Source organism: Drosophila grimshawi, unplaced genomic scaffold (genome assembly GCF_018153295.1).
Source record: "Drosophila grimshawi isolate 15287-2541.00 unplaced genomic scaffold, ASM1815329v1 contig_1367, whole genome shotgun sequence".
NCBI classification, from domain to species: Eukaryota; Metazoa; Arthropoda; class Insecta; order Diptera; family Drosophilidae; genus Drosophila; species Drosophila grimshawi.
The window spans coordinates 6,189,306-6,205,641 of NW_025062889.1; the positions used below are offsets into that span (position 1 = coordinate 6,189,306).

Consider the following 16,336-nt stretch of genomic DNA (forward strand, 5'->3'; position numbering starts at 1 on the left):
AATTTGCTCATTTTTATTTCGCTACACGTTTGTTTATTTGATTTCATTTCATTTTAAGTTTATGTGCTCGTCTCATTGTTGTTGGCTTCATAAAGACATTTAAAGTTTATGGTCGCTTTTCGGTATTTTTAACTTTTTTTGGTTGCCATAAAAAACTCATGCACACAAAAACGCACAAACACACACACACACACACACACAAATGCGTGCGTGTGGCGCACCCAGACAAGTCGCGTCGCCTTGCGTGCCTGGCATGTATTTGGCTTACTTTGTGATTTGTATAAATACAGGAAGCGGAAATGACAGTCACGACACGGAAATGGCACGCCATTTAATTTCCATGCATCCATTCCATTTCTCTCTGTCTCTTTCCCTCTTTTGCTCCATCATACTCTCTCTTTGCCACTTACGCTTTATTCCTTTATATGTCTTTGTGGCAAACAAACAACAAATTTTTTTGAGGTTCATCACACACACACATACACATACACGTGTGTACAACCGTTGACATTTGTATTATTATTGGAACCATTTTGTAAATGAATTTCATTGCATATAATATGCATTTATTGTTAATATATGGCATGGATTTAATTATTTGCTTTTTGGCCTTTGATACATTTTACAAAAATATGGGTATATATAAAGAAAGTTTTTAATTAATTGATTGATATTTACAGATATTTTTTCCCAGTGTTACTTAAGCTTCAGCTTATTATTTTGGGCCCTAGGCACTTCTTCTCATTTAAATGTTTTGAAAAGTAAGAAAAATAAAGCTTTATAAATATATTGAAGTGTGTTGCATATAAGAAAATTGTATTCTTTTATAAATTTATGCATAGACAGATTCCATGCAAATTTATAACACTTTTTATTAAAATATGCCAGTAAACATGACATGTAATAGTATTCTTTACATAAATATAATTTTTTGAGTTTAATATTTGATTAGCAAGTATTTATTATGGCGTTTTGCAGTTATAAACATTTATTGTATGTATTTATTTATTTTTAAATATAATTTTGCAATGTTTTTTTCATCATAACCACATTAGCCATTTTGAATACTACTTATTAGTATTTAATTGCGTATTTAAATAATTTATTGGCTCCAATTTTATTATATCATTTTTTATTGCATTTTCCATTGATTCCATATATAAATAAAATTATTTGCTGAGCTTAATTGCTCGCTGCTCATCCTGGCTCTGCAAACAAAGGCTTAATTTATACGATTTTTAAATGGTATTTAATGTTTTTGTTTTAATTAATTATGTTGCATTAAATATTTATTATAACAAATTTTCTTTTTTTTCCACATCAACATTTCAGTGATTATTTTTGTACGTGTTCTTGTTTTTTTTTTTATGGCCCTCATCATAAACCACTCGACTTGTTTAGCTTAAAATGTCTGCAAGCATCGGGCGAAGCGTTATTTAAAGTTTTTGCTCTTTGTCCTTTTCGTGCCACGGGGAACGCTTATCATGCCAGACAATGGGCAACATTTGAGGAGGGCGTGGTATTTAAAATTTCTTGCAAAAATTTGTAAGTGAAAGTCGCCGATCTCCGAGTTTCAAAGTGCTAGTGTCATCCACAGAGCAGCTTTTGTGTGTGGTTGTGTGTGTTGGCGCGTAACTTTGCAAGTTTTCTGTGTGCGCATTTTAGCTGTGTATCATGATATGCAAATTTTCGGGAAAACATCAAAGGCGAAAGCTCAAAAAGACAATGACTTCCAGTCTCTCTCTTTCTATCTCTTTGCCTTTTTGCTTTCAGCGTCTCCGCTTTGGCGGCCCATTTAATTTCGACAGCTTTTGTTACAGCCAACATTTTATTTGCACGTTTCGTTTTACAGTTTTTGTCACTTGGCGTCATTTGATATTTCTCAGAGCCAGCATCCAGCATCCAACATTCAGCTGCCGCCCATCTCTGTGCCGCCCAGTCTCTGTGTTTGCCTCGTCTCGCCCTGCTTTGGCTTTTGTTTGCTTTAATTAAAAGTTAAGTAGGTGCGAGCGTCTGAACAATGATAAAAAGGAAGGTGGGCGATGGATAAGGATGTGGTGGGGGTAACCTCGTCATTCAATGCTCCAACGTTGCAAATGAAGTTGTCAACTTTTGCAGCTCCCAAAACATTCTCTACCTCAGCATCGCATTCGCATTCCAGCCCCTTGGGCACTTCAGTCTCAATTTCAACTATTTCCGCAGCCTGGCGAGGGCATTTTTGCAATTAATAAACTTTTTTAGCCTCAATTTTGTGTATAATTGTTGCTGGTTTGGTCTGTTTGTGTAGTTGCAATTAGTTTTTGCGATGCTTTGATGCCTTTTAGGCACTCAAAATTCATCTGAAATGGATGGACACTGAGTTTGCTCCCTCGCAAATTGCTTGACAGGTGCCTGATTGTTATTGCTGGTGCCATCTGAGGCTTCACCCAATTTCCCATTTCCCATTTCGCTCTTGTAGTGGCATTTGTGTAATTAACATTAAAATTGCATGAAAGTCGAGCAAATAAATGACTTGCTTTCCCCCCAACAAAATGTTGACGTCAATCTGCACTTACTGCTCGAAAAAACAACATTTAAGCAAAGTCTGATAATTGTGCAGATTTATTAAAAGAAATAATTAAAACAATATTGGTAGTAATTTTCTATTTACAACTTTAATAGAAAAGACTCAAGTGGAATCGATTTGACACATTAATTGAGACACATTAAAAAAACTACAAATATGTTGAGGTCATCATTTTAAAATGCGTTAGCATTGCTGATGTCAGCCAACTGATGTCATCAACTGATTCCATCTAAAATAGTTCATTTAGCAATAGTTTAGTAAACTTGCAATAATTTATGTGCTTCTGCGGGCGGAAATCAACTACTCATTTGATTCAATTTATTTATTTGATAGTAACCAAAATATATATTATTTTTAATGTAGTAAAGTAAAAACACATTTTTAAACAGATTTTTGATTTTTCAGTGTCCTGTCGCATTGGCTTTAGTTTGTCACTATGTGGTTGTGGTGAGTTGGAGATGTCAAGCGGGGCAAAACTGCGGCCTTACCTGCAGACCAACAACAGCAGCAGCAGTAACAACCATAACCAGCATCCATTTTTGGCTAGCAGTAACATCTGGCACCGGTGGCAGCTGGACATGGACAAGGGCAAAGGATGGGCCAGGGGATTGGGGGAGCAGGTGCAACCGCAGTGGCGGCAACCCGCAGCGCTCGATGTAATAGTAGTCTGCAGCCCGAATGCGACCAGTATGCTGTGGTGTTCGGTGTTGTTTAAACAAATGCCGGGCATGTCTATAATTTTTAACGCGCCATTTTTTGGTAGTTGCGTATTTAAAATTGTTTCGTAGTTTTTGCTGTCCAGTATATTACTGGTGCTGTGTATTACTATTTTTACGCTTCGCTATGTTTTGTGTGCAAATAAAATGCAAGTGCGCAACGAAACAAGCAATGACCGCAAATTGAGTGTTAATAAAGTCATGTTAATAACTTACAAAACGCAGACAATACGGGAAAAAAACGAAAAGCAAAAGGACAGAAATGAAAATAACGCAAAACGACCTGCAAAATGATGGCCAATTCGTATGTAAAGCCCCCATTTTTGTTGCAAGTGCAGCTTGTGGCTCAAACTGAATCTCTGGGAAATTAGCAAGGCCTTCTGTTGCTACCCCAACAAATATTCATTGCTGCCTGCCACTTGCAGACACATATGCGACCCATCGACTTTAATGAATTCCAACCAGTATTGCCCAACGTATGCTGCCTTCCATGGAGACCAGCGTCATACTCTGGCAGAGTCAGCCAGTGAGAGTTTCGTCGCTCGATTTCTAACACCAAACTTCCGGACGTTTCGAAAGAAAAAGTCAACAGCCAAACAGCTGCTGAACTACGATATACTCTATAATGAAGGTTTTTCTATTTTTCAAATCTGTTTGTAGAACAGTTTAAATTTAAATCCGAGGAGAATGGCTTAAGTGTAACTGTTTGTAGAACTGCTAAACAGTTTAAAGTGCATTGACGGCACTTGACACATTCACATTTGATGTTGACTTGTGAGCTTATCAAACCTTGTGAAACTTTTTTAGCCACAGGGCATTGAAACTATTCCTTTGGCTGTGCGCCAAACCACGACAAAAGTTGTGACTGACGACTGCCTGGCAGGCGTTGCCATTGCCGTTGCCAGCTCTTCAGCCAGTCAGCCAGTCAGCCAGTCGGGGCCAAACAACAAATCCCCTTACCAAAGGCAATCCCACAAAACTGGTCCCCCAACTCGTTGCCATCGTTATAGTCTCCCTCTGGCAGAAATGCAGCGTATAAAAAAATGGGTGGAAGAAGCGTTGCCTCAAAATTTCATTGCAATTCATTCGGCAACAGCGCCAGAGGAGAAAGTCGAGGCGACAGCACTTCCTGTAACTCTGACTGTGACAAAATAACAAAAACCAAAAAAAAAAAAGCAATAACAATGAGAGGGGGAGGGAGAGGGAAGTAGGCGGAAGCGGAGACAGATTCTTCTACGTCTCATCGTCTCTAGGCTTCAAACAATGCGCCAGCAACAAAACAGCAAACAATTTGAGGCATTCAAATGTGCAACCAGGCGGTTGCAGCCACCAACGAGTCTCCCTCCAAGTCCAGCTGGGCACCGCCTCACAACTCCCCCCGTCATGCCCTATGAATGTGTGAAAGTTACAGTGTTCCTTTAGCTGTGTTTTGTTTCTGGCTGCTGCTGCACTTTGAGTGCGAAAAAGTTTGCATACCAAAACAGTAGAAGGCATTTATTCCAGCGTGAATCCGTTTGCCTGCCTGGTAGTCAGTGGAGCTGGGTCTGTGAAGGGAGGGAGGGGCTGCGCTGTTGGTTGTGGGCCTTACAGCTGGATGGTGATTCGAATGCTGCAGTTCGACTCACAGCCTGGTGGCTACTTTGTCGGGCCGTATAAATGCAGTCAATTGCCTATGTGGGTCAGCATTGCATTTGCGCTTAATGAGCATAAATTATGCAGCAGTCGGCGCATTAAGGGCAACAGCAGCGGCAGTAATGCGTAGCAAGTTGCTGCAACTTTCGCTTGTCGCATCAGCTCATGAAATTTATGGCGTCTGCATGTATTTTAAATTCTAATAAAATGTAGCAAAACTTTTTGGGTGTTACCTCCCATCAAGAGAGAGAGAGAGAGAGAGAGAAAACAACAACAACCAGCAGCAGCTCCATCAACTTTTCGCTTGCCTCTCAAAAGTTACTTTTGCCACACAGACACATACGCGCACTCACCTGCTTGCCACCTTTTGGCAGTCGAGCGTACGGTAAATGTGTTTGCAATATGAAGAAGTTGTGCGGTTAGTGCCTCATCTCCACTTCCACTGCCAAAGCAAAAGTATACAAGTTTCTACTACAACAACATTTACTCGTAAATTATAATCAAAAAGGTGCCAGAATTATATTAGTGTACGTGTTAAAGTCTGTCTGTGTGTGCTTGTGTGTGCCGCATGCATTTTGAAAAGCATGAAAAATAAATAAACATGCCGCCACCTGCATTCTAAAGAAGAAAAACGAATCTCAGTAGTCGAGGAGCGGGTGAGAGAAGTGTTGCACACACAAAAGGCGCATGTGCAAGAATTCCAAATTTGATTAACCAAAGAATGTATAAAATGTGTGTATAAATTAAAATTTTCAGAAATCAAGCACTCATCTTAGAGTTGTATTTAAAAAAAAGAAAGGGGAAAGGAAGTATTTTCTACATTTCAATAAAATAAGCGAAATTTCGAAATGCCTTTTACTTAATTTCAATTTGGCAAAATGGAAACAATGCAACGATGAACATAACAAGTGAATTAATCTCCTTCTTTCTTATCATATGTATGCAATAAGATTCATTTTACCGTAAGTACTTAGCCTATGTGTTGAAATTTCAATATTTAATTAAAATAATTGCAATTGTATAATTACTCACACGTAATATGGCTTGACGTATGAATGTTTAATCGTCAACTGCAACATGAACTCGAGTGATTCACAATATAATTAAAGCTTCTGCAAATTTCATTTGACACTTTGCTCTATTATTATATTTTCCATGGGTCTTTAATATGTCTAAGTTTTGGGTGTGTCTTTACTTTGAGCTTAGTATTATTTCGCATTCTCTCTGCTCTCTTAGTTTTTCGTGATTTTTAAGGCCTGAGCAGTGGCACTAACTTCAAATCAGCGACATTTTCTTGAAATTTCATTTCATTTCGTGTCGTTTCGCTTGCCAACAATTCAATTTATATGTTGTCTTTGTGCGATAGCTTTTAAGATAGCCGACACACAGACACACATACATACGAACAATTCCAATTCCAGACTTAGGTCTTACCTCTGTATGGCGTAAGCGACAATTTGTGTTAGTGCAAATTTAATGCCAAAACGTGCAACGTCACCAGGTAGGAGGTAAGGGGTAAGTGCCCCACCGCTTTGAGCATCGGGCCAACAACCGCAACCCGGTGAGTGTCTCTCACCATCTTACACCCATCTCTTTACCCAGTCACCCAGTCCCTCCCATTCCCTCCCCGTTCGCCCTCCTGCTCACTGCTGATGTTATGTCTGTGTGACGTTGTTGGCTTGGTTTTTGGTTTCACACATGCTTATACATGCATGCAGCAGGCGCAAGCCAAATAACTTAGAGCATTTCAAGAGAATGCACCCCAAACAGATATCCTATTGATCGGCACAGAAAATGAAATGGTCTTGGGATAAATTGTTGAAATTTATGATAATCCAAATTAGCTCTAGTCTCGATAATTTCTGATATAAAATCATATCTGCATATGTTCCTTCTACATGTCCATCGGGAAAAATGCTGTGCCCTGTAAGAGACATTTACAATATTACCGAATATTACGACACTAAATAAATGAAGAAATGAAAATTGGATTCCGCGCAGTATACCCTTTCTTTTTGTAATTTCATGTGTAAAGGGTATTAAAAACTCAGTTGAGTGCATGACCAAAGTGCAGGCGATGCCAGTGGGCGTGGTTGTTGGCTGGCTTGGCAAAGTTAACTTTTGCCACGACAAAGTGACATATTAGCGTAGTCAACTTTACAAAGCATACACAGATACACCCGATCACACACACACACACACACACTCGCAAGCACTTACTTGATGCAAAGGGGAAAGTCTGTAAACTTAACTTTCTGAGCATACCTTACGAGCCTGGGCAACAACGCACTTAAGGGTTAATTTTGTTAAATTTAAACTTTATCCAAATTGTAGGCATGTGTGAGGTAAAAGTGTCACAGTAATCGTACTCAGCCACAGCCATTTTGGGCCATGTCCAAAAGCGGAATCAAAAACCAATTAGTGCTGCTGGCCGTCAAAAACTTTGCTCATATAATTGGCACGCCCAGCAACAGCATTCCAGCTTTATAATTTGCCTCGTTAGGTATCGCAGCGTGGATCGCAGTCCGAAATTTCACTTTTGAGTCCTTAATAGTGAAAGTCGTCGGGACCCCAGGACCCCAACACTCGATGTGTTTTATGCAAATTTCATACTTGCAAAAACATTTTCGTTTTGGCTAATTATAGACTTGAAACAATGACAACAAGAAGAAATTTTTGTAGCCAAGTCAACTTCTGACTATTTCGGAAGCATATTATTTAGTTGAATTGCAGTTGCTGGAGTTTATTTAGAATTTAGTTTATTAATTGTGTGTGCATTAAATTGATAAAGCTAACAGGTTTAACACCAAATTCTCTTTTAATTTAATAATTTGAAAATAAAATGAGCACAAATAGTTTTAAGGCCGACTGCATTAGCTAAATTTGAATGCAATAAATTTATTAATTTGCTCACTTTTTGTGACTAGTTTTCAGTATTTATAAGCAATTGTTGGGAAGGAGGGGGGAGGGGTGAGGGGTTTGTTATTGTATTCAAATGGCGGCAAAAAATTACATAACTCATTGCAACAAACGATTGTAATTGATATATTTGCACAATGCATAAATGGCACTACGAAATGTTAAATTCGCAAAAACCCTATTTTACTTTTGCTAAAAAAAAAAACATAATTAAATACGAATAAAAATAATTAGCATATAAATGTAGTAAACACATATATTTGATTTGTGCACTCAGCCGCAATATCTGGTTAGCTACTGCAACTCATCTATGCAAGATCTGTCAGTTATTGTTACGTATATATATATAGTCTGTGTGAGGCTGTATGCAAGTGTGCAATGTGAAAATGATACGCTTATTATTAATTATCTATGAAGCATATTTAATAAACCAAATTACAAATATTGCAATGCGCAACTTTTGCTCGTATTTGCACGCATTTCCCCATTTTTATGATATTCATTATTATTTCTGATTACAAAAGAAGCTTATTAGTTTTCCATCAAAAAATATATGATAAGTAAGCTGGAGTAAGCACGACTACAACATACCCTGAACCAACCTCAGTCAGATATCAAAATTACTATAAATTGGGTGATTAAAATTGTACAATTGATCAATAGTATGTCAGGGTAAGAAGGCTCTAAATATAAAATGTTGTCATTTAGTGCAATCGAAATTTGAAAACGGAAGAGTTATGGATCAAATAAGATAAACTCAATAATCGAGTCTCTGTGATCCGAGTTTTTACAGATGGATGGACGGTCGTATCTAGATTAACTCGGTATGAATTTATAGAATATATTTTCTTTATGGGGTCGAATATGATTCCTTCCGTCTGTTACACACTTTGCACAGCTACATTATACCCTATTCATACATTTTTTATGTGTTCAGGGTAAAAAATGCAATTTGCATTTATTGACACTATAATCAGTCAGCGAGTGGCTGTGGCAAGCACCGCGTCACTGGTTAATAGCAAACATTCAATCAAAATAATGAAAATGCCAAATGAATTTTATGCAGCGAATTAGCCAATTGACTGTCTGACTCTGCGGTCCCCGGTCAGTATAGTTTTAATGAAAGCAAAGACACACAGTTAAGCCAATTTACATTTTGTATGACACACTATAATAACAATAATATCAATAATAATTACTAACTTAATTTTTGTATATTAAATGATTATGAATAATTTGCTTATTAAATTAAATTTGTAAAATGCCTATTAACGAATGATTGGAAAAAATAAATAATTTTTTATATCAAAAGTAGAATCAATTTTCGAATTAAATATTTTTTAATTATCTTTATAAGCCTCCAAATTAAATAAACATCAATTGTCTTTTAAAAATTTGTATCTTGTCATAGTATAATTTATTGGATACAATTTGTATGCTTTAATACTTAACTCACATTTATCTGTATTGTATTGTGGTTAATCTTTAAGAACATAAAAACTAAATATCTGACATCAATGCACGACAGCCCATTATTTTATATGCTTAAATACCTTTTTGTGGACATGTTTCTGCTTTCAACGCACACGTGCGTCAGACTTATCCTTTTATGGGTTTCTTTTTTCTTGTGAGATAAATTGCCAACACTTTGGGAACCTAATCATCGCACCCCGAAAACTGAGCGAGCTGTACCCGTTCACACGCAAAGTTGTAAAAAATTCAACATAAATTAAAAGGTTCACATTAGTTAGTTTTTTGTATGCGCACAAAAAGCACGGACTGGCAATCTCAGTTGGCTGAGACACATTTACCATACATACACATACATGAGAGGACCCCAAATGAAACCTTATTCACATTTGGTCGCATTTTACGATTTATTTACGATTTAAATCCGCGTAAGCAAGAGAGACCCGATCCCAAATCCGGAGCTGAGTGCGCGCCTAATGCGCATTGAATAAAGTACTAAAAAAATAATTTGCAAACTGTATGAAGAGGCGAGGCTGGCCCAAAACGGGACTTCCCAGCCCAGCGTATTGTCGAGAGTTGCTTTTCAAATTTTATGTTCATATGTATTACGTATACGCAGTGCGTGTTATATTCACTTCCGTCTGGCATCATGCGTGGTACGCAGTCGGGTCCATGTTTAATGTTGTTTTGACGCCGCCATATTAACCGGAAAGCGAGACCGGAGCTAAAAGACAGGAAATGTGCACCGCCAGGTACTTTCTATGTAAATGTGCCCTATGTCTCTGTCTCCCTCTCCACGCGTATATGTACAGGTGTATGTATATATGCTCGTCCTTATTTAACCCTTTTTTTCGGTTCGCTATCCCAAATATTTATGACTGCCGGCGCTGGGCATATGTTTGCCTCGCGGCTATGTCGCTTGGCAATATATTTAACCTTCAAATGTTGTTAGCTGCCTGCTGCGTGTGTCACAAAGGTGTTGCCGTCTAAATGTATATGTGCCCCATGGCCCATGCCCCATGCTACATGCCCCCTTTTAACCGGATCCCGTTTGAGTGCGTGTTTGTTTGCAGTCGTATTAAATGGATTTGTTTGCCCGAAATTTGCGTAGATTTGCTGCAAATTATTTGTAGCCTTGTGGCTGCCTGTGTTTATTTGTCTGCCAATTTAGTTTTGCGGTGCGAGCCAATGCCATCGTTTAAAATACCTTTGCGGTTGCTACAGATAAATCAATAAGATAGTGTATAGAGATAAAAGTATGGCTTAAGTTGAACGCTTAAATAGTTTTCTTGGGAATAGTTTAACGCATTCAGCGACGTTGTATTTAACATACTTCCAACACAAGGTTATTTGTGTTGGTAATAAAAAGTAGATTTTCATGAAAAATGTTAGAATACTGAACGAATGGAATGAAATATTAAGTAACAATAGTCTTGTTGACACTTAGAAGCCAACAAATCAACAAAAGTTTCGGTTTTTTACATTAATTCTTAAGTGCTGTGCACTTGCTAGCTTCGAATTAATTTTTAAATATATATTCTTTTTTGTAGTTGTGTCACTTTTATTTACTATAAATTGTTGAAAACGGCCAACGAGTGACCAAACTGGCCGAACAATAAGAGCAGCGGCATTAATCTTTTGGCAGCAGTCATCAGACATGGAGAGAGGGAGAGGGAAAGGGAGAGTGAGATATATAGCAATGGAGAGGGAGAGAGAGTGTTGAACTACTTGCCAATTTCCGCTGGCAATGCTGTGCATTTCCGGGGACGCTTACCCTCCTATTACCTCCTCCCCCCTACTCCGTTCCTCATTCAATGGCCGCGGCGATGAAATTGCTTAAATGTAAATAAATCAGTGGTAAGAAAATTTCAGTGGTCAGCTCTCGCAATGGTCGCACGTCGTGGCCGTTGTCGTTTCAGTTGTAAGTGTCGGCTTATAAATCAGCCAGCTGCACTGCGCTGAGCAAAATGGCTGACAGACAGACAGACAGACAGACAAAGAGACAGGCGGACAGTGGGCAGTTGGAGGAGCGAAGATGGACAAGATCCGTGCCGTGGAGTCGCATTAATGGCGGCTTAAGTGTGCGAGAGCCAAACAAAAAAAAAATGCGCTTAATTGCATGGCGTTTATTTAATTTTCGCACACTTTAAAGCCGTTTTATTAGCTCGACCATCACATAAATAACACGGACTGACTGGAAGACCGAAAGTCATTTGTCATTTTTAACAATCAATTAAAAGCAAATGTTGCATAAATACATGAAAACTTTACCAATTGCGCTCAGTCTCTAACAATTGCGAATTGTAAGCGAACTCGGTTTGCCATTTATCATCGTTAGATGCAGTTTGACAGAGATAGCGTTACGGCAAACAGAAAGAGACAGATATGCAGAAAGAGAAGCATAAAGTAAAATGTGCCAGTGTGAAACACTTTTAATTCGGCTAATAAAAATCAAGTGCAAAGATGCAACTGCTGCGAATGGTGGCTGCCAAAATCGTAAATGCACTTGCCCAATGAAATTGCTGGTTGTCCCAAAGTGCGAAACTAGTAAAGTGAAATGGATAGAGGGGTATGGGAGTCATATCTTCTGAATGGGTTCGACATACAGCGGATGGAGGCTGCATTTTATTTGCCACGGCATTGCTCATAAATTGTTGGTTGCCATAAAAGTTAGTAAAAAGTGTTGGGTATAAAAGAGAATGTGTAAATAACAGACACAGGCGTGTCGAGAGCTGTTTTATAGACTGAATTGTATTTGAGCGTTTGACCCTGTTGAGTTGTATTTGACAGCTCATCAACCGGACGAAAAGCGTATTTACGAAGAGCATATTAATAAATTATAAACTTTTTACTCACCTCTCATCCATGATAACAAATAATATGAATTGAAGTTACTTTTTTTTAACACATATACATTTTTAGCCATCACCGCTGCAGACATCCCCGCTGAATATGGCATTAGTTTGCAAATTGTTTTGTTCTACTTTATACATGCGACAAGAGTAAAAATATATTTTGCATATGTGTAGCTGGGTACTAAAACCAAATCCATTTAAAATATTCATTTATGATTTGAAAAAACAATTGAAATGCTATTTGTGCGTCATAGGGTTGTGCTTCGGTTGCCCTTGCATGATTTAAATATAAATTAATAAAAATCCAATACAGTTGAGCCAAATTTTGGATCGTTTAATTGCCGCTTGATTGATGACCCTTGAGGCAGCTGCCAGACAATAAATATGATTACAGCAACAACAAGGGACAACAGCAACCTAAATATCCATTTAATTTATAATTTATGTAGTGACTTTTGATTAATTGGTTTTCATTTGGCGTGTTACATTCTCAGCATTGCGATAGCGGTGGCATCCACTCTCTCTCTGTGGTTTTACCTTTTGACATGTGACCAAAATCAATTTGAGGCTTCCACCTGGTGATTCTTGAAGCGTAAGTGCAGGAAAGGTATTCATAACGTGCCAAATATTTGCATCTATCAGGACTCGTCCCTCTGTATGTGTGTGTGTGCTTGGGAATTCGTGTGTGTGTGTGTGTTGTGCTTACCTTTTGGCATATCTTCAAATCTAAACAGACTTCAACCTAGTTGCGCCGCCAAAATTTACAAGTCATCGACGCTGCGGTCAAAATTTGCATAATTTGCTTTCCATGTAGGCCCAGTCATAAATGATGTCTATGATCTGGGCCCAGTTCCAACTAGTAGGCAGACAGCCTGTGCACCTGTCCACCTGTCCATCGGTCTGTGTGACAGTCTTCCTGCCTCTATCATTATACTTGTGCTTAGTTCAGTCCTTGTCTGTTTGCACTGCTTAAGCGAAAATGGTGTTAAGTGCTTTCGCATACAAAATTTACATGGCTGACAATTTTTGAACGATGTATCGACAACGACAACGACAACGACAACTTTGTAGTTGTTATTCTTGTTGTGCTGTGTAATGATTGTTGTCATTGTCGTTTTCGCTGTTGTTGTTGCTGTTGTTGTGGTCGCATGTTACTCAGCCTGACTTCCGTTTCCGTGTGTTTGTACACGCGCCCTGTCAATATTTGGCGTTTGTTACAAGGCGCACGACAAACACACAAAACACAACACACACCCAATGAATAGTGGGACACTGCCACGCCCACTTGGCCGCCTACAGTTACCAAAAGGCTTGGCTACCCAAAATTACAACGAATTGTCGATGCTTCCCGAGAGAGAGAGAGAGAGAAAGAGAGAACTTTATCTGCAGGTCAATGAGCCCAAGAAAGATCTGAATCATCAGAAAATGATACAAAGAGAATATTCAACACTTGATTTTTTTTAATAATACATTTTATTAAATTTAATTTATTAACTATGTTTATTATAATATAAATTTTAATACTAAATACATTTCCTTCGAGTGTTTTTGTTTTGCTTCAGTTAAATATTTTACATGCAGTTGCTTAAAGTGTAATTAATTAATTAATTATTTCCCATTTATATTTAGTATTTATTTATTTATGTGTTACAGTTAGAGTTCGTTTTTTCTTCATTTTTGTTTAAATGTTAGCTTTCTTCATGCTATCAAGTTTTGGCATTTCTTTCATTTATTTTCGTTTTTACGTATAAAATGCAAACGTCGCGTTGCTAAATTGAATTAATTTCTGTTAAGTTAACGATTTATTATTATTAAGTTCACTTAATTTAGCTAGCTTTTAAATTCATTATGCCGTTTGTTTGACCTTTGACGAGTATCTAAACAAATTGTTTTTAATTACATTTTTTTTTAATGGGGCTTACAACTATATGGATTTGATTTATATGTATGTGTATGCGTGTATGTGTATGTGTATGTAATAAATTGTATTTATGTCTTAAGAACAAGCTAAATTTTAATGTCTGTGCTTTTTTCTTACACGTCAACACAAATTAACAACAATCATGAATTTGTTTTTACTTAGCTAAAAGTTGTCTAGATTTCTGGCGCTTAAAGCTGTTATTTAAAAATATATTAACAATTCAGTGTTCACGTCATACATCTTAATTCATTTTAATAGATTCAATTATTATTTAGAGCTCTAAGTTGTTAGTATTGGATATTTTACACGGACACTTACACCTAATTGAAATTTCTTGCTAGTTCTCTACGTGTTTCCCTCTTTGAGTGCTTCATTTCCATCTCAACATTTCACATGCGTAGTTTATTGTTGTAATTATTAATTTACATTATTTGGCGCATTTTTTATCTTAGTTGCTGCTTTAAAAAGTGCTTTCCATTCGCTCATTCGGAATCAATCATATCCCCATCCTCTAAATGCTTTGGCGGCAGTTTTTATGTTATCGATTTAAATTCTTTCCGCGCACATCACATAACTTATAGTCATTTTTTTCCAAGTTCTTCCGATACACTTTCACCCCCCCCTTGTCTCCTTAAGCTTCTCTTCCATTTTTGATTTGATTGGTTTCTGGCTTAGATCATTTGCTGCTCGGCATTCATTTAGCGTCAAAATCGCGTACCCGTTCCATGATTACGATCCTGGCTGATGAGCACTTCTTCGCCATTTAGTTGATGATGCAACTCCTCGGGCACGGTCTTTAATAGTTGTGGCTTAGCCTGGCATCAAAATAAATGGAAAGCGGAAAATAACAATTTATAATCATAAAATATTTCAACTGGCGTGTAAACCTAAGCATGGGTAAATAATATCTATTAAATTTGCTTCTTCGGTTAAACGTTACTTTTAATACCCCTTGCTGAATATCAAAATCATAAGTCCATAGAGCACAGACAACGCAATGACAAGTTGAAAGCAATATAAAAAGGAAGTAAAAAACAAAACCAAAAAAAAATAAATAAAATAAAATAACAGACAGCCAAATTGGCGTGGGTCTTGGTCGAAATTACGAAGAACAGCAAAGAGCTATGCTTTAAAATTAACGAGGCGCGCATTATTTGAGTACCCGCAGCTATTACAAATTCTCATGCCCCACAACTGACTCATGCACTGGCAGAGAAGTGGCCGAGAAACAGTGGCAAGACGGGGCTAACTGGGCGTATGCGTGTCATTTGGTTTCATCCAGTGTACCGCTGTGCCAAATCTAACCATTTGCTGCTTGCTCCCAGTTCCCCAGGCAACATAGCAACAGTCACATACAGAGCCCATTCTATGGCTCTCAAACCCTTGCCCTCCTTGTTCTGGCTTTGGTCCTGTGTTTTCGGTTGGCTTTTGCGCGCCTCGCTGCCTTTTGGCGTGCATTTTTCAAAAAACTCTTGGGACTCAAACATACACACACATAGAGAACAACAACTCACTCTCCGAGCTGAAGGAAGGACAACGGTAGAAAAAAATGAGTACATTGTAAATTCCGTTGCTGTTGCTGGTCCTTTTTTTGCGGGCCATAATAATTGCAATCATTAGAGTCAAAAGTTGCCACACCGCAGTGTCCTTTAGCGTGAAACTGTTGCAAAAAAGTCAACGATGGGACGGATATGAAGGGCAGACAGAGATAGATAGTCCAAGTTTGTGTAATGCGAATTTCAGTAAGGACTCAGTAAGGACAATGCAATGGCGGCAATGCCTGCGCCTGCAGCATTCGCCAGGACTAACGCAATGCGCGTCGCCAAGTGTACATATAATGGCATATTTATAGAGCAAATGACACAGATAATACGAGTGACGAGGACAGAGCCAGAATAAAGCATAGAGCAAGAGAGAGAAGGAGCGAACGAAAACTGATTTTGTATTTTATTTTTTTTTTTATATCCTACTGCGGCTGTCATTTTTGTGCACACTCTGGGGTCATTTACCGCTTTGAACTTTTGCCATTAAATTTGGGTTTAAAATTTAAACAGTCATGGATCAAGTGGTCCTTAAAAAGTTTAATCTGTCGAGCTGAATTTTGGCATGTGAAATAACTTATTTTAATGGGTTAAACTTATTTTAGTAGATGAAAAATAGATAGCAATTTTTAGGTGAGAGAAACAATATAAGCAAAGTTTGACCGGGACTATACCAAACATGCTATAGTTATGTTTACTTAACTCTTAAATTCTCT

The 16,336-nt window shown here is 37.9% G+C and overlaps 1 protein-coding gene across 1 annotated transcript in view; it reads right to left on the reverse strand.

Moving 5' to 3' along the window:
- Positions 1-13,806: 13,806 nt before the first annotated feature.
- LOC6560502 overlaps positions 13,807-16,336 on the reverse strand; it is a 66,464-nt gene continuing 63,934 nt past the window's right edge. The window contains exon 22 of the mRNA XM_001985871.2: positions 13,807-14,894. Coding sequence (XP_001985907.2) covers positions 14,784-14,894 — 111 coding nt within the window. The 3' untranslated portion in view covers positions 13,807-14,783. The remainder of the gene's footprint in view (positions 14,895-16,336) is intronic.